Source organism: Corylus avellana, chromosome 1 (genome assembly GCF_965113065.1).
Source record: "Corylus avellana chromosome 1, dhCorAvel1.hap1.2, whole genome shotgun sequence".
Taxonomy (NCBI): Eukaryota; Viridiplantae; Streptophyta; class Magnoliopsida; order Fagales; family Betulaceae; genus Corylus; species Corylus avellana.
The window spans coordinates 20,395,563-20,421,263 of record NC_142490.1 but is presented as its reverse complement, the minus strand read 5'-3'; the positions used below and the strand labels follow the sequence as shown (position 1 = coordinate 20,421,263).

At 34.7% G+C, this 25,701-nt stretch overlaps 2 protein-coding genes across 2 annotated transcripts; one reads left to right on the top strand and one right to left on the bottom strand.

The window, feature by feature from the left end:
* Window positions 1–313: 313 nt before the first annotated feature.
* Window positions 314–9,306, bottom strand: LOC132171970 (16S rRNA processing protein RimM family). The gene is made up of 10 exons (XM_059583389.2): window positions 9,017–9,306; window positions 7,861–7,997; window positions 7,633–7,767; window positions 5,714–5,824; window positions 5,009–5,293; window positions 3,615–3,814; window positions 3,042–3,339; window positions 2,170–2,280; window positions 1,370–1,561; window positions 314–750 (listed from the first exon to the last, which is right to left on the bottom strand). Exons 1-10 carry the CDS (start codon window positions 9,210–9,212, stop codon window positions 403–405), a joined length of 2,013 nt encoding a protein of 670 aa, XP_059439372.2. The 5' UTR covers window positions 9,213–9,306; the 3' UTR covers window positions 314–402.
* Window positions 9,307–16,278: 6,972 nt separating this feature from the next.
* ML5 (MEI2-like protein 5) lies at window positions 16,279–24,652 on the top strand. The gene is made up of 13 exons (XM_059581094.2): window positions 16,279–16,537; window positions 18,192–18,234; window positions 18,324–18,467; window positions 18,546–19,015; window positions 20,527–20,685; window positions 20,777–20,893; window positions 21,002–21,153; window positions 21,751–21,842; window positions 21,979–22,930; window positions 23,026–23,110; window positions 23,229–23,297; window positions 23,515–23,694; window positions 23,965–24,652. Exons 2-13 carry the CDS (start codon window positions 18,204–18,206, stop codon window positions 24,091–24,093), a joined length of 2,580 nt encoding a protein of 859 aa, XP_059437077.2. The 5' UTR covers window positions 16,279–16,537; window positions 18,192–18,203; the 3' UTR covers window positions 24,094–24,652.
* The last annotated feature ends 1,049 nt before the right edge of the window (window positions 24,653–25,701 follow it).

Here is a 25,701-nt window from a genome sequence, read left to right as displayed (position 1 = left end):
GTTTTTTTTTTTAAAAAAAAAAAAGGGGGGGAGAGGGGGGATATTGCTTCAATTGAATGTTTAAGAGACATTGAAAATTGCATGGTAGTTCAAGAGAATATGAGTACTTTTCCCAAAAAATTATTTTCCATAATGTAATTTGATAAATAAGATTTTGAATAAATATTTACATAATATTCTTCCATCTGCAATGACCTATTGAAAAGCATTTTTTAAATGTCTCCTTCAAAAACCATGAAAATTCATCTAGTATTTTATCATGAACCTCAGTATTCAGTAAGGTAAGGCCTATGATATATCAAAAACACAAACAATAAGAAAAATGGCAATGATACATAGAAGTTTGTATTTGTTCTCTTGTTAATGGGAGTGACAATTTTGTAAAATTAATTGATCAATATATTACTCTGTGATCTCCATTACACAAACCTTATCAAAAGAACAGGCATTTAGGGAACTGTAAATAGAAGAACAAAGCTCATATGAGTTGGGGGATGCGGGGATAACATCAACCCACTCTTTGTCAACCTTCTCAACATGTGAATTTGGCTTTGGGATTGCTATGAACTGGAGCTTATCGGTCCGTCTTGTTAACTTCTTCATAAAGTTCATCGAGAATATCATGTCGAAACTTCCCTCAAGATCTTCTGCATCTTTTGATATTTGGATCCCCAGATCTGCTTCGCGCGAATTAACAAAGCCAAGAAGAAGTGAGTTCATGCCAGTGTATCTTTGGCTGGTGCTGCATACCTGCAAGAACATAAAGCATCAACAAGAATATTAGATGTATGAAGAGATGGTAAAGGAAGATTACAATGCAGCCTGACATCTAAAGCTCTCTCACTTTGTGTCATTATAGGGAGAGAACCATATAAATGGTGTATATTCTTTTCAAGAAACAGATTTTGTTCTCTTCATGTACATATGAAACAGAAAGACAACACTCAAATATTAGAATGGAAAATCAGAAGAATCAATGTTTTCTCATGGTTAACATGCATTCACCTCATGTGAATGTTTATGATTGGCTTAAAAGAATCAATGAAAAGCAAATGTGACTCTAGCAATATAAACCCCAAGACTTTCTGAAAGCCAAAAGCAAAGTTAGAGCCATATGCACCTCTTTTTACAAGTCCAAATTATTTCTGTGTTTTCAGAGACTAGGGGAAAAAGGACATGGATTTTTTTTTTTGAAAAAAAAAATTATAATAAAAAAAGGCTGCTCCACAAAAAGCAAACTGTACAAAATTGGTCCAAAGTCTCAAGTACAATCCCCAAGAGACCTTAACAACAGCCTCAGCTAGCACCTTCAACATGTAAATTTTAAACTGTCACAACACAATCTGAACAATATGAATGAATATCTAACCTCAATGTACTCCACACCAATTTCGCTAAGATTATCTGGAATGTTGTGCAATGAAAGCAAGCTAATAACTCCACCAGAACCAACAGGTGATTGGAGTATTTCCCATGGAGATTTCATCAAAATCTTATGCCTGTTCTGTTCTTCCAGCGAACTGCTAACAACTGGCAGCTTCTCTTCTTCCAGAAACCAGACCTATGAGAGGATTAGAACACATGAAAGCCAAGTAAGCAGTATATAGAAGACAAGTAATCAAAAATTTTAATTGAAATGATATAAATTGGAACTTCTTAGATGACAACAAAACACATTCCTATATGCAAGTAGGAAGCTATATCCCTTCTTTTTTTCTCCACAAAATACAAACATTTACCCTCTTTAAAATTCTAGCACAAATTGCACATATCAAAGGGGGGTCAGAGGATCCACAGGACACTATATGGCATACGATTAGATTAAACCCTGCACACCATGGTTGTGCAAGGCCATTCCATAAAAGGTTGTAAAAGCTGTTTCGTTAAAAACAGTTTGAATTTGACTGTAGTTTCGAGAAGCTGAAACATAGGAATGGTTAAAAGGTTATAATCTTGAATATTTATCTAATTTAAGCTTTGTTAAGCATTCACTCTCCATGGTACCTTTAAAAAAAGACATGATAAAGACAACAATGGAAACTACTCTTACAGTACCATGACTTTAAAACATTCTATTTTCCTAAGCCAAAGAAAAAAATGATACCCTGAAATGACTTCACTCATTGAACAGCACATCTAAACTATAAAGAGGATGCTGTAAATGCTGACCTTTTGAGATTCAAAGCCAAAGTAATCATTATCGGAGAACAGCTTTCTCAATGATTGGATTCCACGAGCTGAGGAAACCAAAATCAAGGGTACAGATGCATGGTCTTCTATCTGCAATGGACATAGTTCATCAGATTATGTTGAAAAATTACTCTCTAAACGAGACTACACAAAAATTTAAAGAGTCCAAATTAAAATGCTTATCTTGGTGGAGATCTAATGATACTTAAGTAGCTTACTGCCTAAGAAATTGGAGCATGTTCAGGCTAAAAGCAATCAAAAACTGAAGTACGAGTCTTCTGAAGAGATTGATATTGAGATCATTCTAAGGGCAAGAGAAAGAGTAACCAAGTTGCCAGGGGTTCTGGGGGGAGGGGTGCAAATTGCTGAAATTCTAATATTTGTACAAGAAATTGGTTTTATTTACCTATTAGCCCATTTGAAATAGCTTTGGTGCCTCAAAAGTTTTGGCATACATTACTTTAAGTTTAAGAGCTAGATCAGTTGGGTCCCCAACAACTGCTTCCTAGATCCATCTTAAAAGCAATGTCCCAATTCTTTAGCAGATATTGTGGAAAATGAACCTCTTAAAAGCTGTAGTTTCAATAAGGAAACATACAAGATCAAGATTTGCAACCGAGTACCAAAGCAAACAATCTTGATACACATAATAATAAAACATCCCCTTCACATGCAATCAGTAACACAATAGGCAGGACATGACGTCATCATCAATCAATAGTAAACACTACAATGAGATAGAACATATAACAGATAGATTATCCATCACAGAACATACGAGTAATAGATTTTTCGTCTATGTAAAATTTAATAGAAAATCATACAAATGAAAAACTAAAAATGAGTACCACCTTTACAAATCTCTGATCATCAAAAGGCAATTTCTGAAGGAGGGAAGATGGTGATGTCTCATAGTTTTCAGAGTCGACAAGATCAGAGTCATAGCCCCCTCCTTGCTTCTCGCTTTCTTCCACAAATAAAACAATGGCCAATTTCCCTTTAGACATGAGATGAACTCCCTTTTCTCGAAAAGTCGAATTCGCACCCCGCTTTTCCTTTCTTGCACTTGAAGTGAGACATTCTTCTGATATTTTCAGAGTACTTCTTGGCTTGGCTTCTGCGGCTTCAAACAACTCAATTACACTCCATCTGATTCAAGAAGTCAGGTGAAAGTAACAGGTTCAACACTTCTGGTAGAGTAAACAAACAGAAACAGCTTTTTTACTACAAATTGTAATGAACTAGCAAAAATAAAATTTTAACATATATATTGAACACATAAACAACTGAATCACCATGTGTTCAAAAAGAGAGATAAAATCCTAAATAGTATCAGATATAAAGAAAAAATTTACACCCTTTCCAGCTCCCTACATAATCTAATGATCTAGAAACAAAATGTACTTGGTGCACATTAACTTCACCTCTTGGAGGGTACATCAATATTCTGCAATGCTTGTTGAAGCAACTTGGAATTCACACTAACAATCTGATCAGCAAGCAAGCTCGTTTGGGCTTTCTCCCCAAATCTAAACCCATGAAATACATGTTGTTGCCCCATTTCACATAGTTTCTTTTTTGCTGCTATGAGGCGCTTCTGGAACTTTTTCCGTTCTTTCCATTCCTGAAATGTGTCCCAAAAAAAAAAAAAATGAATGACTGTAGAGAAACCAATATGTGCAAATAAATCTGATAAAAAAAAAGAAGAAAAAAGAAGAATAATAATAATCTACATTGGACAATATACTATAGTGACCGCCACTGAAAATTTTTTATAAGGCATCTTTATAGTTCACTAGAATGCCAATAACATTTCAGTTTCAAAAAAGTGTTAACTCTACTCAAGTCTCAAAATGTACGATGTGAATCCCATTCCACCCACATTTTCTTCATATTCTACCCACAATCCCATATTAAAGACCCAAAAAAATTAAAATATGATTAAAGGGATTAATTATATATTGTATATTTTTAGGTGTGTAATATACTTACACAAGGATTAAATATGCAATTCACATGAGATGAAACATTTATATTAAGATTTTCCATGCCTGTACCATAAATTATTAATTTAAGCACTAGATCTACTTCTTGCAAGGAAAGACATGTAAAGTAGGGAAACCCAACTAATCAAAACCAAAGATTCAAGCTGCATTGGAATGGAACTAGGTCCCAATTTAGAACACTTCCAACTGCTTTATTCTAAAAGAGAATCAGCATTGATTGCCGATCAGGAGCTTCAATAATATGAACGTAAACTAGTAAAATCTTCTTCGACACAAGCCAATAAGAAAAGGAGAGGAAGTAATGTCCAAACACATATCTAAAACAAAAACCAGTTTCAGTTCCAACATCCATAGAAACACATATTTCACCTAGAACCACCCACAGCATCGTAGGAGTTCCCTTCCGCAATCAAGCTATGAGAGGAACTTTCAAGCCACGGAAGACAAGTACACAACAATTGCCTTCCCTCAAACACCTGTTATAAAGCAAGTTCACTGACCTTGCAGAAAAATATCATTCAGGTAACTAGCACCTAGATAAAGAGGAGATAGCAATTAAGGAAATAACATGACCCAAAGAATCTGTAGATTATTCATAGTGGAAATGAAAAGGTCTATATGCATAGGAGCATCCAAAATACAGTTAGAAAAGCCAAAGTTTCAATTTGACCCACCCCCCACACAAAAAAAAATCCAGTAAAAAACACATAACATGGACATAATGCATGCATGTATTTAATCTTCGGAGAAAGTTGACATTACTTAAGAACTTTAATTAATCAGTAGTAGAAGTTAAAATTAGTATGCCTCACAAGCTGCCGCCTTTCTTTCTTGGATCTCTCATCAAAGCGTAAATTTAACTCAAGGAGTCCCTGTGGAGGTGTAATCTGCATTTCTCTTCTATTCTTATCAACACCTGGAACAATTGCTTCAACAAATGGAATATACACAAGGTGATCAGATACTACTGTTTCTGTTGTCCTTGGCTTTCCAGTTTTATCCAGCATATTTACAGATGAATCAAGCTTGACATGTAAAAGATCACTTGCCCCACTGTTGTAAATGTTAACAACAGTTCCCACAAATTCACCAGTTTCCTGAAAGAAGATGCCTTCAAAAAATCAAAGCTCGAGTTCCAAAAGACAACAAAAATAAAAGGCAAAATTCACAAAAAAGAAGAAGAGAAAAATAACAAACAAATATGAAAAGAACCACAGCAGTAGAAGACTAAACATAATAACAGGTACACCTATTGTGTGTGTCCGTGTATAGAAAATATGCATTTACATGTACACACATATATATATATATATATAAACAACGTATATCATCTTTTAAGAAAATGACATCTTCTCATTTGCACCATAAACCAAAAACAACGTCAAAGTCCAAGTTATGTAGTGAAGAAATTTTTATTTGTACCAACTCTTCTGAAACAGACCTTCAGACTACAAATAAAACACTTGTTAAAAAGAATACATGGAATTGCTCTGCATAAAATCATAATAAGCACAAACCTTAAGAACAACTCTCATGCCAAGAAGATCACGAGTATAAAATTCGCCTTCATCCAACTCTGGCCTATCTTCTTCCCTCACAAGCAAAGTTGACCCCACAAGCTGCTTAGCCTGAACACATTTCAAATAATCACAACAGGTATGCATGTTAATATGATAAAATGGGCTACATGAATACTATGAGTGTCTCCATAACACTGCCAAAAATGTTAAGTTCATGACAAGGGCAAGAATCTTGGATAGAATAAAATGGCCAACCCTGAGCATGTGGGATAGGCTTCATTAAGTCAAGGTAAGTTTGAGTTACAATGAAGCAAGGTAACTTCAAAATCTCAAAGGAGCTTTCTTTTTTCTCTAGAAGCTTATATAGCACAATGCATGCTTACACCATCCAAGTTGAAGTTGCACTAACCTTCTACAAAAATCTTTCGATGAATGGCTCAAAAGTGTTAATTTTCAGTCAGAAAGCAAGGGGACCTTTAGTTATTATTGCTAACCTTTTCTATAGTATGGCTCAACTCAAAAAACAAAAGATAAGTTCCTGATTTGTAAAAAGATCAGTCTTTCTGTCAACATATGCTAATAATCAACTTCCATTTGATGTAGCTGTTATGTTTTCTTGTTTTGACAACTTAAAAGTTCAGTGGTTATTAATACATCATAATTTTTTTTTCATCATTTTGTTTTTTAATAATTAATCGCGATATCATTAAAAGCGTAAAGCAGTCCCAAGTACACAGGAAGTATACAAAATAAGCTACCTAGGTGGCAGGAGGGGCAAAAAGAACAAAAAAATCATGTTAACTAATCACTAAAGGAGAAACATAAACACCAGTCCAAAAATATAAAGTGTTCAAAAATAGAGATTTTAACTCCTTCAAAGTCCTTTCGCGGTCTTAAAAACACCTATCATTCCTTGCCCTCCATAGACACCACAAAAGACATGAAGACACCATCTTCCATACAACAACACTCCAAGTGCTGCCAACAGTCTACCAACAAGCAAACAAATCAACTATTCGTCTAGGCATAACTCAAGACAACCCAAATCGATTGAGAAAACATTCAAAATGTCACAAGCAACCTCACAATGAAGTAGAAAATGATCCACAGACTCCCCATTCCTATAGCACATAACACACCAATCAACCACAATGGCACGCTACTTCCAAAGATTATCCGTGGTAAGGATCTTCCCTAGGGTTGCTGAGCACACAAAAAAGACCACCCTCAACAAAACCTTAGTCCTTCAAACACTCTTCCAAAGGAAATGGAAACCATCATGACAACCAAAAACATTGTAAAAGGATTTAACACCAAACAACCCTTTTTGGGAAGTGGCCCAACACAACCGGTCTTCCCCTTCTGGTCTTATTCTTACTAAATACAACATCCTGTAGAATGAGGCAAAGGCATCCACCTCCCAATTCTAAGCCACTCTAGCTAAGCTCAAGTTCTATTAAATGCACCTCCAGAAAATTTCATGTGAGCCTCAACAAGATCATCCTTTGCATGCGCAATACCAAATAAAACTGAAAAGGCATCCTTAAGGGCCATATCCCCACACCAAAGATCATGCCAAAATCTAACCTTAGAGTCATCTCCCACTTCAAATCTAGTGTGACTATAGAACTTCCCCCAACCCCTCCTAATATTCTTCCACAAACCCAACTCAAACGCATGTTGGTGGGTTTCAAAAATCTAACATATACATATTGGTTTTTTTCCAAAAGAAGGCTCAAACTTGTATGCCTTCCTCCTTCCTAAACAGATAAATAAAATTTCCTCAAGAGACCTCCACAAACAAGGTCACCAAATATACCTTCTATACATATTTAATGGAATCAGAAGTAAAAAAAACTAAGATGGGTAAAAGAGACAAGCAACACAAACAAAAAAAGTGTTATAGTAAACCTCACCTGGTCTTCTGTGTCAATTCCTCTGAATCTAAGTATCCAGCTCTTTTGACCAGGGTGTCCTCTTCCCTCTACCAATTCAACTTCGTGAACTATTTCTTGACCCAAAACTCGTTGCTTTAACCATCTTCTCCCAGGCTAAGATTAAAATAATGATTATTCATAACATAATGCAGAATACTCAAGAATAAGCGGCCATATAAGTCTTCTGAAAAATATTGTTTGTTTTACCATAGAAAACCGCAATTCAGGAAAATCAGTGCTGGGTTTCACACGAATCTCCCCTTGAAGTCCATGAACATTATATATGTACCCAATTTCAACAAACTCCGATCCCGTCTTAGAGGTTTCAAAAGCCTCTTGAGTAGCTGAAGCAGCAAAACAAACAATGAAACATACCCTTTATATGACTAGATACAAAAGGATATCAAACACGTTAGGGGATTAGAAAGTATTGATCTGATAAGTTTTCATGAAATGAACTGAAATCCACATCCAATCAAAGCGGATTCCAGAATTGAAACCTTCCTCAAGCTAAAGTGGAATTGTTAACGATAATATAATTGCAGCATAATTTCATTTAGAAAGAAAAGAGAAAATGAGGCTTCTCCTAACCCATTAATGCACTGATATTTCCATAAACATGCATGTGTACGTAACATGAATATGTTCTACGCCCAATTCCTCATTTTTAACATTATCTCGAGAATTCAGATGCTCAAGTGAAGTAAACCTCACTTCAAACTCAACACTCACCAAACCGTACTCTTCTTCTCTATAGTTTACACAGCCATGCAGTGAGCCAGAAGCCAAAAAAAAAATCACTTTTACTTGCAAGAAAGATCTTTTGAGCCTCGGAGTCAGGACCAAAAAATGCCACAAAACTAACACAAAGTAGACCAAAGAATCCAAATCAATCAGAAAGCACAGCCTTGAACATCTAATAAAGCATCCAACCAAAGCGAGTTCTCATTAATCTCGTTGATTTTTATTAAAAAAAAAAAAAAAATTGTATTTAATGTTGAATAAACAAACTACTAATCATAGAAATCCACGATATAGATAACAGTCCAAAAAACTGTTCAAAAAACCATGAAGAATTCTAACACAGCACTACCTGTTCAAAAAATTCAAGCCATAGCCAATTCACAAACAACCACACATGCCATCACACACAAGACTAATTATTCCAATTAAACACATAAACAAAACTAAAAAAAAAAATGGAACATGTGTCAAATAGATACAAATTCCTAATCAAGCTCACTACTTTCACTCACTTCCTGAGTTTCCAATCAACAAAACTGAAAAATGAAACAAACCCACTACCCGAAAGACCAAGCAAACCAAAAAGAAAGAGAAATTCAAAAAAAGAAATAGAATTTACCAGTGCTGTGCAGTGTAGGGAGGGCAAGCCTGAAACTTTGCAGACGGTTCCAGTGCCATTGAACAGAGTGGGATGCTATGGCCGTCCGGGTGGTTCGGTTTCGAAACGGAGCTCCGAGTAGCTGACGGGTCGGAAGAGTGGTGGGTAATGAAGGAAGCAAGTTTGAAGAACAGAGAGGTGAAGCTCTCTGCATCATTTTTGCTCCGCCAAAATGATTGCAGAATTGCAGTCTTGGGTAGTGGCCGTTTCGTCCAACGTGCTTTTACTTCAGATTTTCTCTTTCGGATTGAAATTACTAGACTTTGAAAATCCTTTTCTTTTATTTATTTATATCCACTCCTCTGGCCAAGATAATATATTATTTCTTGGAATTGGAAATTCCTTTTTTTAAAACAAATCAATTGAAATATTGAAATTATGGCGAAGGCCCAACAGCTCCGGCCCAAAAGGCCCATGGGTCCGGGAGGAATTCACCCTGGCCACAGATCGGGCCTACCGAACTAAGGACAAGAATTAAGATCCGCCCCATTAATTTCATCTAACGGTGTACTTATTTTACATTATTTAAACTTTTAAAAAGGCATCTCAACATTGATTTTACATTACATCGTTATATACACCAACTTTAAATCATGATCATAAAATAAATAGTATTTATACTTCATTTAAAATGACGATGATCCAATTCCCATAATCACAAGAAATGCAAGAGGTCGAGTCATCATTCATCTAACCACAAAAATAAGGTAACCACCAATAAGGAAGGTAACTAAGCGGGTCTTAAAAGGGCTCGCTCACAAAAGGAATAGGACTAGCCATTGTAAGAAAACAAAAGGGTGATAGGCAATTCCCTAGCCGACAACACTTGCCTTACTTTGTAGTCTGTCAAGGAATGCTACACTTACTTCAACTTTTTTAAACAAACATTTTACAATCATTAAGTAGCTTTTAAAACCAACGTTGAATCAAAATTCAATAAATATCCATATCATATTCAATGGTGGTTTCAAAAGCCAGTTATATGTGTTGAAAAATTGTGTAAATAAGTAAAAGTAAGTGTAGCATTCGTATACATACCAATTAAAGATAAAACCTATAAAATGTGAGCAATATAAGTTAAGAGTTTGTTTGAGATTGCGTCAGGGAGTTTAAAAATTACTTTTAGTATCTAAAAAGCTATGTCAAAGAAAAAACTGGTATGTTTGATAAAAATAAAAAAATAAAATAAAAAATAAAAAATCTTTTTTTGACTTTAAAAACTATATTTTTCAATGCAATTCCAACCATGTTCTAAACACGTACCAACGTGCCATTCTAACCTTTCAACTTTTTTGCAAGACTCTTACATCTGGGATTAAACATGCGTAGTTACTGTATAATTAGAAGATATAATTTGTATTTGATTACTTTTATTCTGTCTCTACTTTCATTGCCATTCACATTGGTATTTTATTTTCAAAGTTGATGGTAAAAAAGTTGCTACCTATCCTTAATGGTTAGAGCCCTTGTCCCTTTAACTCAAGAGTGAGGCCATGTTGAGATTGACTTCACACCAAGTAATCACATCTACCTTAAATGTAATTCAAACCACCTCAATGTTCCACTTGATTATAAGATTAGGTTATGGAACACAACACTGATAAAAATTAAAATTAATTTTTTTTTAAAAAAAAAAAATTGTTTCCAACACAAATTATTATCATATAAAAAGAAAAAAAGAAAAGAAAAGGAAAAGTTGTTTATTTAATGTTGTTGTTGTATCAAATTGATGTTGAGATGTCTTTAAAAACAAAAAATAAAGTTGATGTTTAGGTCCATGTCACTAATTGCTAATTCATGTGTAACATGATTGGTGACTTAACTTGTATGACAAAATATTATAAATTGCTATTAAAACAAAACTATTCCAATGGAAATGATATTTGAGATGACTACATTAAAATAATACCATCAATTGATCTCATCATTCAATCTTTTTCTTATGATACTTTAAACATTATTTCTTGACGTCACAAGCCAATACCATCATCTCATGTGAATTGACATTTCCTTGTCACATGTCATTTAAACGAATAATGCTAGGTACCGTATTTTTATCCTCATAAAATTCTCTTAAAGTTAAATGTGACTTTTAAAATCACATTAAATTTTAGATGAATTATACTTGAATTTTGATCAAATGGTGATTTTGAAAGCCACTTCAGCTTTAGGATGATAAAAAGATGGTACCTAACATTACTTAATTTAAACACATGAAAAACAATAGCATAAATAAAGTTAGAATAAATCTTATTTAAAAAGGAAAAAAAACGTGTTTTTCACATGTTAAGGAATACATAACATAACATGTTTAGAAAGTTTCTTCAATTCAATTTTAAATAAAACTCAGTCCTAAACTTTTTAAGACATTATAATTTTAGATTTGTTGAAATTTGAGAGAAAATTCAAATACAATAATCACTAATTACCAAGTGAGATGTTTGATACCTAGCTATCCTACACATGTCCGCACAAGGGAAAGAAAATTTGAACCAATAACTTTCACTTCATGGAGCGTATCCTCAGATAAAAAAAAAAAATAAAAAAAAAAAACTCAAAATGCAATATCTGGTTCAAAACCATTTATCATATAGTTTATAGTTTATGGTGAACCTAAAGCAAAATTATATTTTCAATTCAAAAAGAACCGGAGAGTATCCAATCTTTTGTATAGCAAGGGTAGAATTGTCATTTCACATATATTTTTTTTGACAATTCTATCATTGTGATATAAATGACGGAATACTCTCATATTCATTTAAACGGAAAAGTATCATAGTTGGAACCTAAAGAAACTCGTTTATCATAAATTATAACCATAAAATTACGTGTTGTATCGGATTTAGGAATTGCGAGATAAAATTCCAACGTAGGACACGTGTGGGATTGTTGGGAATGGGCAGGGGATCCAGATTGAGTAGATATTTGTGAGCAGTAAAGGAGGTAGCTTAGATACTGGAGTCAGAAAGGAAAGAGAATAATGGTGTGAGAACAAAAGTATCCTTCCAACTTCCCAAGTACGTGAGTGGACCGAGTGATGATGAAAGCAATAGCCACGAGTGACCTCAACCCTCGGATCCACTCAAAGACAATACCTGTTTGAATTTTGAAAAAGACCCACCACGTATACTTTGATAAAAATATTATTCTAAATAAATTCTTTTTTTTTTTTCTTTTTCTTTCTCTTTCTCTTTCTCTTTTGAAGTTTTCTTATTTTACGACACATGCACCTTTATCTCCCTCTCTCTCTTTCTTGAGTATAATTAAGATTTTGGAAAGAGTAAACTTAACTCTCAAGTTTGAGATGATTTTTAGTTCGATTTTTAATATTATAATTTTTGTAATATAGCCTCTAAACTTTTAAATTTTTACAATTCAACTAATTTTATTTCAAAATTTTTATATTGCTCCTAATTTTTTATTTTTTAAATAAAAAATTTTTTTAAACAATTCGGGTTGGCCGTAGACACCCCTTTGGCCACCTGGCCATTTTTGCACCACCATTTTTTTTATATATACAAAATAAAATATTAGGGTAATATGGGAATTTTAGGATAAAATTGATCAAATTGCAAAAATTTAAAAGTTTAGGAGGGTGCATTGCAAAAATTGAAACATTAGAGGTCGAATTGAAAATCACCCCAAACTTTTTTTTGGGGTGGGGTTGGGGGGGGGGGGTAAAGTGCAATTTTCCCTAAGATTTTTAATAGTTAAATTTATCATAAAGTAAATGTTAAAAGATAAATTTTTATCTCACCGATCCTTAATTTGTTATATATTATGTTTTCTTGAAAAAATTATGAAGTGAAAATAAGTGGAAGCAATATAGAGAAAATAACACAAGAATTTACGTCAATCACTCGGAATACCTTATGGGTTATATTGTGCTCATTAACTTAATTTGTCTACAATATATAGTGCATAAATACAAGTATATTAATCAAATCATCTCAATATTTAATTACAATCAGCCCATAAATAAAAAATATTTGAATATTAACCTAATTATGAAATATACGAAAAATATTATATATTTTCTGTATATTCTAACATGTTTTATGTTGGTCCGAGTGTTTGTTCTTTACTTTTTTCCCTAATAATCTACTCCATATTACAGAAAAGTTTTTATTTATTTTTTTTTTATTTTTTGGGGGATAATTATATGTCAACAATGGATATTTAGTAGTTCTCTAGTCATTGGACTAAATAGTTTCAAAAAATGCATAGATGGGGTTACGGAGCATGAAATGCATTTTCTTTGGCGATTTTGATAACGTTTATTTGGTTCTAATACAGATTAGAGGAGGCTGAGGCTATAAAACAAACCAATTTCCTGAGCCCCGACCTCTTAATTGTTACCACGTATATCTCATTAGGTTGACTTGGCATTGTTTATCGGATCTTAAATCACCCATTACAAAAAATAATAATAATCAATAATTGATAGACATTGTTACATCAGTCCAATAAAATGGTAGGGTGTGATAATAATGTGATTTATAACATTGCTCTCACGGGTTATATAAAGATATTACAATTTTTTTATAAATTGACGTAAATATAGACGGGTATTAGACTTACGTCCAAATTCCAGCTATATCCCCAATAATATATCCCAAAGGCAAAAGGGTAATCGAGCTTCCAAGTATACAATGAGAAAACCTCTATGCTTTAAGCTTGAGCCAAAGAAGCCAGAGACACCACGAGAAAAATTTAAGTTTACTTTTCCATTTCATTCCTTTTAAGGAATGATTTCTTAAGAATAATAAACGTGGGGTTTCCATTTTTTTTTTTTGGTTTATCAAAACCTCATAAACATTCCATTATTTATTTATTTATTTAGGAATTAAGTCACATCACTAAGAGACCACTTGTAAAATTACCATTCCTTGGTAATAAATTGAATTTTATGACAACAAAATTAATTAATACTTAAAATACAACTTTTAGTACAATAACTTCACAAATTAAGGTTAAACTCCACAATTAGAAAATAATTAACAAGTGTATTACTAATTAATTAAATTAATAAGTCGTATTTTTTTAATCATTTAATTAATTATAGATGGTCACGCCAATTTATAATAAAAGTTAATGCCTATAACAAGACTATTATTTGTGGATTGAGATTCCCTAAGATTTTTTAAAATATAAGATTCTCATATTTTAAAATTTGAGCTCTCAGTTTCATCTGACTGTCTAAATAAATGCAGATGTTTGTGTGTTATTGAGGTAATTAATTTTTGTTTTCAATATGTCAAATTCACTTATTTCGATAACACAAACTTTTGCATTTGTGTAGAACGTTAGATGAAATAGATGACTCAAATTTTAAAAGGTAAGAATCTCATATTTTAAAAAATCTGAGGGGTTTTCAAGAGGTAATTTAATCGGCTGTGAACCACGTCTAATGAAGCGGATGCCACTAGTTCGAATCTCTTCTCCCCTCTCTCCCTGTTGACATGTCAAAAAAAAAAAAATCAAGAGAATCCAAATCTATTATTTATTGGTCATCCTAACAATTAATAAAGCAATTTAATGACTCTAGTACAAAAACTAGTAATTGTTTTTTATTTTATTTAAGGGAATTTGAAGAGCACAAGTTGACTAGGGTTCCGTGAAATACTTAAAGATCAAGTGTGAAAGCAGAGAAAGAGGAAGGTCCATTGAATAAACCAATTGATGACACATGGAATATTCCTAGTATAAATTAAAAGCTTCCATTTATTTTTTAAGTAATTATTTTAACTCATGTTACTTTATGCCGGGCCAACAACCACCACCCATTTCCTCCTCTCCCCCAACAAAAAATAGGAAAAAATTTAAAAATTAAAAATTAAAAATTTAAATAAAAGTTTTATACCTTGTACCATTTTGTTGCTGATAAGCCAACATGAATTCTAGCATTCATCACATCATTGCCTATTTATTCTACTTTATATATGTGTATATGTGGTTAGCTATAATTTGAAGAAAAAAGGGTTTGAAGAATCGAATGCGAGAGAAGAGAAAGATAAAGATTCGAGAACGATATATGGAAAGTTTACGCAATGTTGATCGCATAGTCAAATTTAATTAAAGAATAGCTACAAAACAAGTGAAAATGGTCGGAGACTTGATGGAGGTTGCTAGTAGGATAACTCTATGATGCGTTTAAGTCAACAAAATTAATTCTATAATGCTCAAAACAAGAGCTACATTTTTTTTTTTTCATCCAAATTAAGCAAATGAGTATTTATGTATGATGATATGACATTTCCTTATATAAAAGTGTTCACTAATGAGTCTTGGCTTCAACTGGATTTTGAGTTAATTGAATTTAAGTTGGATTGAAATCGCGACGTAATTATCTCAATACTACAATTGCGACATTCTTTTAAGCAAGAATTACCGTCTTTATTTAACCCGACATTATGCTAATGTGGCTAGTCGAACCATATTGGTTTTCCTTTCAGGTCGAATCCTATCATCTATTCTCCGCTCTATTCCTTTAAGTCGGCCTTCATAAGCTCTATCAATTTGACCCCAATACAAAGTAGGCACATTCTCAACATGTTATCAAGCTTATATATATATATATATATATATATATATATATATATATATATTTTAGGTGTTCTATAATGGTTCTATGTGGGGAATTGGTTATATATATATATTTTAGGTTGTTGAGTAAATAAGAAATGAAGAAAGCACAAGACCTCAGGTGTTCTATAATGGTTCTATGTGGGGAATTGGTTGCAAATGGAGAATTTGTCCTATGTGCCTGTCTTGTCCTGCAATGTTCTTCAAAGTGGCTATAATTAGCATGTTATAATTGTAATCTTTCACCCTTAAAAAATCAATTTTTCTTTTTTCCAAGTAATCCAAGGTGCAATCATAAAGGGTAATTGCATCTTTTTAAATATTCAAAACCCAAGTTTTAGCTGACGTGGCCAAATATTATCCTCCTTTATCTCGTACCAAAACCCATTAATGTCCCTCTTTTTTGGTCAAAATTACCATCATCCCTGAACAGTGGCATATTCACCAGATGCCATTAAGTCAATACTGCTGCAATTAAGGTCAGAATCAGGGTCACTGTCCAGATAAGCATTTATCCAAATCCAATTTTCTTCTTATTATTATTATTTATTTAATAATCAAATCTTTTTATTTTTTGGACACCAAAATCAATTTAAATAGAGTTGAATCACCCACCCTTCCCAGAAACCCAACTCTCTCTCTCTGTCTCTCTCTCTCTCTCTCTCAATCATTCTCTGCTTCTTTTCACTCCTCTCGTCCAATCATCGTCAGGCTCTCTTTCTCTCACAAAAAATCCCATTGGGCTAGAGAGAGAAACAAGCGCAAGTACTAACAAAGACTTGCATTCCTCTCTCTGATCCTGAAGAGTTATTTTTCTTTCTTTCTTTCTTTCTTTCTTTGTGACAATCTATTTCCTCTGCCAGGGTCTAGGGTTGGCTGGGTCGGTACCTCTTTGTGGTAATTACTCTTGTATCTCTCTCCCTCTCTCTCTTTTGGGTTAATGCTAAATCTTGTTGCTGTGAATTTGTTTCGTGGGTTTGATCGAATTGGTTTGGAAAGTGGGTTTCTTTTTTTAAATTCGAAGTTTTTGTTTTTTTTTTTTGGGTTTCGGAAGTACTGTTGGGACGGTAGATTTTGCTTTTTTTTTTTTTTATTTGTTTTGGATTTTGCTTTACCTTTTGGGTCGAATGGAAAGTTGGGGTTTTTTTTTATTGTTGTTGGGTCTGTTTGGTAGTTTTGATCACTTACTATTCTATAACAGTTTGTGAAACTGTGAACTTTGGTGGTTACCTTACGACATCTCTCGTTGGTGTGTGCGTGTGGTTGTTACACATACATACACACACTCAAGACATATTTGTTTTATGTTTTATTTATTTTTTTGATAAGTATATTTGTTTTAATTTTTATGGTAGTTTTTTTATTGTGTTTGTATTTTTTTTTTTTGGGGGGGGGGGGGGGGGGGGGGTGGTTGAAGTATTTGCTATCCATGTGTTAGTGTTGGCAGATTATATCTGGGCTACTCATATCTGTAATCTTCCGTTACTTTTAGAGTCTTTTTAGATTTCATACATAGCCACTTGAAAATGACTATAAAATTACACTCTCAAATCCTGAACTGGAAACTTCTATAGATGTAAAGCTTCAATTTGATGCATTGTCGATATTTGGAATAGCGTGCTTATGTGCCATTCGGTTGTATGGAAATGTTGTGAGGAATTGAATTTGGTGGGTTCTTGGTGCCAATTCTACTTCTTGGTTGCTTTAAATAAGAGTTGGAGTTTTACGTTTTTGTTACACACCCTGATTAGTGAAGTTAATTCCATAACAGAAACAAGAATTTTGAGTGTTTCCGAGCTGGAATCCTGAAACTAGTTTGAGGCGCTTCATCCTCACACAAACTTAAGTAATTCACATTGTTGGGCTTTGTAGAGAAGTTTGAAAGTTATGCTTGAATGTAATTATATTTTATATCAAAGTGGCATTCCTTTTTCGTGTTTGGGATTTAATAAGATAGAGAACTATTGTGTTTTTCTTGGAATTGCTGTATTGCTTGATTGGTTTTCTTGCACTTGTAGTTCTGGGATTTTTGTTATTAGGGTTGTGACTGTGCACTGACCCTTTTTATTGGGATAGTAGCACGAATAACAGCTTAAAATAATTTAAGTATTCAGTTGAAAAAAAAACCCCTGGAGTTTTGCATGCTGGAGTATATTAATTTATGAGTGAATATGTGGCCGTTGTGGTAGTTTTATTATTTTTAATTTTTGTTTTGTATTTTGGATTTTTGTATGATCCCTGAAGTTATAGGGATTTATTAATTTATTCTTTCTACTCAGTCGTACCTTAAAATTTCCATAGTTTTCATACTTGCCAAGTTTTCTGGTTCCTCTAGTGTGCTGCTATTAATCATGGTGGTTGAGTACACCAAGAGTTCATCATGTGTGGTGGCTGCTTGTACTAACTTCGCTTTGCATTTCCCAGAGGATCTGTGATCTTGTCTTCCTAGCTAGTGTCAGTAATAGTTTAATTATTAGTTTTTAAGTTCTGAGTATCATTTATTTATTTAGTTATTGCAGAAGTTTAACTTTGCTCATTGTGTTTTAAGCAGAAAGGTGATGCAATGAATCAGTTTTCAAACCATTTCCCTTCAGGTAACTTTCTAAAATTGCCCGTACTGTTATGCGGATGGTAGATCAAGTACAATTTCTGATTGACAAGTCTTGTGAACTATTTGTGATAGGTCCTACAAAGATTCCGCCAATAAATATTCCCAAGGAGGCAGGAAGTGGTGCATGGGGGACTTTATCTGGATCTGATGCTTACTATGCCTCAAGTGATGCTACCCTTTTCTCAAGTTCATTGCCTGTTCTTCCTCATGAAAAATGTAGGTGTTGGTGATTGCTTACAGATTTTATATGCGGTTTCATTATGTGAATTCTTACTTTATTTTTCCAACATGCAGTGAACTTGAATGAAACAGAACATGGTTGTCAGCCTGTGGATTATGCCCCATCTGGCTTAAAGAAAATCGACCAAGATGTGGAGGGTAATGATTCACTTGAAGACCTTGAAACTCATGCAATTGGAAGCTTGCTCCCTGATGATGAGGATGAGCTTTTAGCTGGCATAATGGATGATTTTGACCTAAGTGGGTTGCCTGGTTCATTGGAGGATTTGGGAGAGTATGATTTCTTTGGTAGTGGAGGAGGTATGGAGTTGGAAACTGATCCACAGGAGAGCTTGAGCATGGGAATGTCAAAGATCAATTTATCTGATGGGGTTATTGGGAACGGGATACCTCACTATGCTATTCCAAATGGCGTGGGAACTGTTGCTGGAGAACACCCATATGGTGAACATCCTTCCAGAACATTATTTGTTCGGAATATTAATAGTAATGTCGAGGATTCAGAACTAAGGGCACTCTTTGAGGTAATTTAAGTTAGGGAGATCTCCTCTTTGTATAATTCGTAGTATCTGTTTTTGTTTTATCATGATTTGAGATAGTTTCTTCCTCTGATTTAGAACTGCAAATTCATAGTTGGTTATGCTTAACGAATAAAATTTGATGTTTCACATGCTCATCCAAAAAAGAACTTGATCTTGCCTGAAACTTTGTTGATTTCATTAGTGGGTCAATTTTCCATGATTTCATTGCTTGAAGCCTTTTTGTTGGATTTCTTGTGGTGTCTATAGTTCTTAAGGTTTGAAAACTATTTTCAATGAGCTGCTAATCATTTAATAGATTTAATGTTTTAGCCTTTTTCATGTTCTCTTCATTCCTAGTGATGTAATTGTTCATTCACTCTGCCTATATTTCTGTTTTACATGGTTTTGCAGCAATTTTGTCCCAGTGCAAGATGCACATCCTGATTTTGAAATACTAAGGAATGTAGTGCCTTATTTTGTTGTATAATATGAAATAAATGTCGGTCTCTGGCATATAGAATATATTTTTGTGAATAAGTTTTAAATGCTTTTAGGACTTATCCTTGGGGGCCATGTTACAAGGACTTGGGTAGGGTGTTGGGTGCAGAAATTGATTAACTATTAGAATTGCACTTCCTTAACCCCAAGGGGTTGGCCTAGTGGTTGAGGCTTGTGGTCTTAGGGAGTATCACCCCTTAGATCCTAAGTTCGAGACCTACTAGGTGCAAACTCCCCCTTGGGCCACACCCCCTGATGTAAAAACCAGCGATTTGCCTTGATTCATGTAGGGAAACTTCCGAGTGTGGTACATGGGTCAACGGTTTACTTTGTAAGGGTGGGTTGAAGGGCCCTACCTTGTTGAGGTTCCTTGTCATAAAAAAAAAAAAAGAATTGCACATACCCTTGCATCTTGCATTGACATGGTTATGTGAACAGTTTTAGTAGCATAAAATGGGGCGCATAAGTCATTATTTGTTAGTTTTCCTGCTCTATCACACATCCCCGTCAACTTCATTGTTAACTTCCCTTTATATGGGGTTTATGGGTGCTTATCTACCCATTATATAACCATGCATGCATGCTTTTGCAAAGTATTGGCTGTATTTACCTTGTTCGACATGGCATATTTGCTGTTGTTAGCAGATGCATTTCATGTGAAACATAGGGGAAAAAAAGCTCAATTATTAAACTTTGATTGATCTGACTCAAACTATGATTTTTCAACTTCGGTTGTTATTTCTGCCGAAAGAAATGTAACATTGGTGGATCAAAGTATGTTTTCCTTCATTACTTGCTAGCATTTAAATTTATAAGCGGTTTCCTAAATTGTTGGGCCTTGACACTCGATTTTTGAATTCTAATGTTGGGTGAAGAACTGGTTAGTTAGGTCTGAGTTTCAATTCAGGGTAATTTTATTCTTCTTTAGCTGAGTGCTAATACTTCTGTGCCTTTGCTGTATAAATTATGGTGGTAAATAAAGTTATTTTTATTTCATTCTTCTTATTGTTTTGTAGCAATATGGCGATATCAGAACACTGTATACTGCATGTAAACATAGGGGTTTTGTGATGATATCTTATTATGATATCCGTGCTGCTCGAACTGCCATGCGTGCATTACAAAACAAGCCACTGCGACGGAGGAAACTTGACATTCACTTCTCAATTCCAAAGGTTTTGAAACATTTCCAATTCCTACTTATTTGTTGATATGTTTTTGATTATCATATCATTTGTTGTTTTCTTTTTTGTTGCATCACACCAGGATAATCCATCAGACAAGGATATTAATCAAGGAACTTTGGTAGTTTTTAATTTGGATCCATCAGTTTCAAATGAAGATCTCCGTCAAATATTTGGGGCTTATGGCGAGGTCAAAGAGGTGATAGGTTTACATTTTCAGATTGTTGCTTTCCTCATTTTCATTCAGGCATTTCTTTTGCATTTATGGTTAACCACTGTGCAATTTGGTACTTAATGTACAAAGCAGATAAGGGAAACACCACACAAGAGGCATCATAAGTTTATTGAATTTTACGATGTTAGAGCCGCAGAAGCAGCACTTAAGTCATTAAATAGGAGTGACATAGCTGGTAAACGCATAAAGCTTGAACCTAGCCGTCCTGGTGGAGCTCGTCGAAAGTGCGTTTTCTAATATGCTTGATTTTCACATTTTGAATGTTATAACCTTTCGAAAGTAGTGATTCTCATATAATAGTATTTTTTCTTTACTTTCTAGAAAGCAGTTCCTTGCTTCGTTTTCTGTAACAATTGTCTAGCACTAATTGCGTGCAAAAAATAATGGCTCTTTTTGGGGAATCAAACTCTGGTAGTTTAGGTCGCCCATCAAACCCTATATTTAAGTTGCAGCGGCTCTGCTTGGACAGAATAACTTACAATATTCGGGTTTTTGTTTCTTGTCTTTGCTCATAGTGAGAATTTATTTTTTGGATGCATTGAACATCCCTCTAAAAAGGGACATGTAAGCAGTTAGGAAGTGGAAACTGATGGAAATGAGAACTATTGTTGTCATGGGAGTGCGGTAGTCTCTTTTTGTGTTAACTCTTGGTGTTTCCTTGATACTTGGCATTTTTTTATATCTGGTACTTTGGATTATTAAACTCACATCATCCTGATTGCTAATGTTTTATTTTTGAAGAATCTTTTCCCTTTATTTTTCTTGCTTTATTATTAGTGAAATATGCAGATGATTGATGTTACCATTTGTTGTACTTTTAGCTTGATGTTACAACTGAATCAAGAGCTTGAACAAGATGAGTCTCGGAGTTTTCGGCATCAAGTGGGTTCACCAATTGCCAACTCTCCCCCTGGTAGGTCCTTTGTGATGCTCTTTTGAGATCAGAGTAGTCTTGCGCATATACAGTTTGAGTTAGTGATTTTTCGATCCTGTTTCTTTTTTAATTGTTATTTCCCTGACAACTGAGGTCAAAGCAATGTTCATGACAGGTAACTGGGCACAGTTTAATGGCTCTATTGAACATAATTCTATGCAAACTATTAGTAAATCCCCTGGTTATAGTACCATGAGCCCAACAACTGGCAACCATTTGCCTGGATTGGCTTCAATTCTGCATCCTCAACTATCAAACACTGTTAAGATTGCTCCTATTGGCAAGGACCTAGGAAGGGGTAGCCATGTGGACCACATGTTTACCAGTACAAGTTCAGCGTATGAAGCTGCCTTGCAACAGTCGCATTCATTTCCAGAACCCAAGTTGGGCCAGTACAATCAAGCAATGTCCTCTTTTGGCCCTTCAACTTCAAATGGATCTGGCATGGAAACATTATCTGGGCAGCAGTTTCTCTGGGGAAGTCCAAATCCATACTCAGAGCACACCAATTCTTCAGCTTGGCCAAGACCATCTGTGGGACATCCATATACATCTAATGGCAAGGGTCATGCCTTTCCCTACTCTGGCCGGCCTGGCTCTTTGCTTGGCTCATCCCATCCACATAATCATCATCATGTTGGATCTGCTCCATCCGGTGTTCCTCTTGAGAGGCACTTTGGTTTCTTTGCGGAGTCACCGGAAACTTCATTTATGAGTCCTGTTGCTTATGGAGGCATGGGTTTGGGCGCTAATGATGGAAATTTTATGGCAAATATGGGCGCTCGTGCTGCAATTAACCCTGGCATTAGTATACCAGGGAGTATATCTGAAAATGGTTCATCAAATTTCAGGATGCGGTCCTCGCCCAGGCTTAGCCCTGTGTTTTTAGGTAATGGTCCATACCCAGGACTGTCACCGACCAGTATGGAGGGTTTGACTGAGCGTGGGCGGAACAGAAGGGTCGAGAACCAAGTTGATAGCAAGAAACAGTTTCAGCTTGACTTGGATAAGATTAAAAGTGGGGAAGATACTCGAACAACTTTAATGATAAAAAATATCCCAAATAAGTAAGACTTTACCTCTATGATCTGTTATCCGTAATTGATATTTACATTGTTGGATGCCTAGTTATAATGACTTTTGTATTGTTATTGTCCTACAGATACACCTCGAAAATGTTGCTAGCTGCTATTGATGAAAACCACAGGGGTACTTACGATTTCCTCTATCTGCCGATTGATTTCAAGGTAATTATATTTGGTGTTCTTAAGAAGTTTTAACAATACTTTCTAGTTTATATTCTGCAGTATAGTCATCAATTCTTCTTCAATTGGAACTGATTGGCATTACTTTTTGTTGGTGCAGAATAAATGCAATGTGGGCTATGCATTTATCAATATGTTGTCTCCTTCTCACATTATTCCATTCTATGAGGTTTTATTTTTATGCTCTTTTTTTAAGGTCTTTTGGGATCAGTTCCTTGGGTTCTCTCTTTATCATGGTCCCCTCCTATTTCTTTTACCTCTAAATCTTTGTTTTGGTGTAGCAACTGATGTAGTCCTTGCTTGCTAGTAACTAAAAAGGGCTTCCCAGTGAGTGAAGTACTGAAAAACAAATTGTAGATCTCTTTAATGTTTCTAATTTTGTGCAGGCATTTAATGGGAAGAAGTGGGAGAAGTTTAATAGTGAGAAGGTTGCTTCCTTGGCATATGCTCGAATCCAGGGAAAGGCAGCCCTTGTCACACATTTCCAGAATTCAAGCTTGATGAATGAAGATAAGCGCTGCCGCCCGATCCTCTTTCACTCAGAGGGTTCAGAGGCTGGTGATCAGGTAATAAAACTAATAACTGCATAAAAGGCAATTGGATTGTGCTTAATTATAGTGATATCAGTTTTGACTCATGGAACTCTTGAAGTTTCTAAAATTTGTAGTTTGCTGGAATTTCCTTGATATATTTTTCTCTCAAGTCTACTAAAGTGATATGACTAATTGATAATTATCTGTAAATCAATTTCAATCAGCACTGGCAGTGTGCTCTAATTGGTCAAGGTAGATCATGGCTTTTGCTGATCATTTCTTCATATATTTGTTTCTATGTAGATCATTCTGGAACATCTTCCCTCCAACAGTCTGAACATCCAGGTCCTCAAGCCAAACGATCTGCACTCGGTTGAGTATTCAGGAAGCCCAACAAAGGATGGCTCTGGTGAGAGGCCAGAGAATTTTTAAGAGTATCCGATGCAGATCGTGCTCAGCCCAAACTGATCGTGGCTGCGAATTCTAACTTTTGCGTATATAATCAAGTGTATCAATTTTTAGGAAGGAGTGAATCCCGTAGACGAAAAAGAGAGAACTAAAAGAGGCATGGAAATTTTGTACTGTAGTACTTCCCTAATTTTGCTAGAAAGCATTGGAAGAAGCTGTAGAAGCACTTTGGTGATGTGCAATAGCTTGATATATGAGGAAGGAGCAAAGGTGAAGTACCAGTGAACTGAATTATGGTAAATGTGCCTGATTTTGCCTCGTTTTTGCTTGTCATTTGGGGTTGGATAACTTATTAATCTGCTGCATATATGGTGTTTATATGGGTAAAAGTAACAGTTTTTTGAGGGTTGGCGATTTAACATGGGCCACAAAATTGTATAGTGGGGAGAAGAACAGAATTTTTTTTTTTTTTGGAGTTTCAGTCTTATGTATTGGGTATTCCTGAAATGGAAATTCGCAATGTATGTTTAACATGACATTGTACAGACTGTTGCTGCTATAATGCATGCTTGCTTTTTTTTTTTTTTTTTTTTCTACAACGTTCAAATAAACAGAAGTATTGCCTGGGTAGAGCCACATTACTGACTCAACTGTTTAAGGAAATGTGTTGAAGAAGAAACCCTACATCTCATCCTATATGAATCATGATTTTTGTTTATGCTGTATGAAGCACAGTGTTCTTCGGCATAGCTACTGCTTTCCATGCCTATGTTGGTTCCCAAAACAATTACATCGAGAGTGTAATTTTTATGTAATTTGTTAATTTTAAGGGTGACTATGCTTCTTCTCTTGTCGCTCAAACTATTACTCGACTTGCAGTATATATCCTTTCTAAATTTTAAAAAGTTGCAATGGCTTTACTAATTTAAAAAGCCTTTTAACTCTAGGAATTTTTGCTAAATCTGACAATTGTGACCTAAAATGACAATAATACCTATTCAGATAAAAAAAAAAAAAAAAGCCAGAAACGGGTACAGTAGTCTGTCAGTGTCTAAAAAGGTCGCCTACTCTTTTAGAAGAATTTAGAATAATGTTCTAATGGGAAACACAGTAAATTGGATATAATAATTTAAGGGAGAATATAATTTCTCCTAAATTTTATTAATTATTTTGCTTACGAGATAGTTAAACAACCATTAGCTTAGAGGCTTAGTCAAATTACAGTGGGTGCGGCTTTTGGGGGGAGGGGAGGGATTGCACCCGAGAGTTGGATCCATCTTTCTCTGTCAGTGTACTCGCATCTATAATCTTACAAATTGTAACAATACTTCATTCAAACTAATCTATACTTCTTTTCTTCGTTTATACCCCTCCCGTATGGCCTCCTACACGCCTAGGTAGGATTGTCATAATTGGTCTCCCTAACCTACCCTTTTAATTGGAAAAAAAAAAAAAAAAAAAAAAAAAACAAACAAACTATACTTGTCGAGTAATTAGTCTCCCAATTTACAATCACAGGAACAAATTCCTTTATTTTATCATCGTGTAATTTTTGATTATTGATATTGTTCTTTGCTCTCTTTCCCAGAGACAGTTGATATCATGATCTAAAAGGTACCATTCTCCATCCTT

Bases quoted from the DNA above. Each gene is read 5' to 3' on its own strand.
- LOC132171970 (XM_059583389.2), bottom strand. From the start codon at position 9,212: ATGATGCAGAGAGCTTCACCTCTCTGTTCTTCAAACTTGCTTCCTTCA. The intron at 5,825-7,632 runs GTGAGGTTTACT...AAATGTGTTCAG, and splicing joins GAATTGACACAGAAGACCAG to GCTAAGCAGCTTGTGGGGTC. The intron at 751-1,369 runs GTTAGATATTCA...ATGTTCTTGCAG, and splicing joins TTGGTGTGGAGTACATTGAG to GTATGCAGCACCAGCCAAAG.
- ML5 (XM_059581094.2), top strand. From the start codon at position 18,204: ATGAATCAGTTTTCAAACCATTTCCCTTCAG. The intron at 18,235-18,323 runs GTAACTTTCTAA...TATTTGTGATAG, and splicing joins TTCAAACCATTTCCCTTCAG to GTCCTACAAAGATTCCGCCA. The intron at 18,468-18,545 runs GTAGGTGTTGGT...TCCAACATGCAG, and splicing joins TGTTCTTCCTCATGAAAAAT to TGAACTTGAATGAAACAGAA.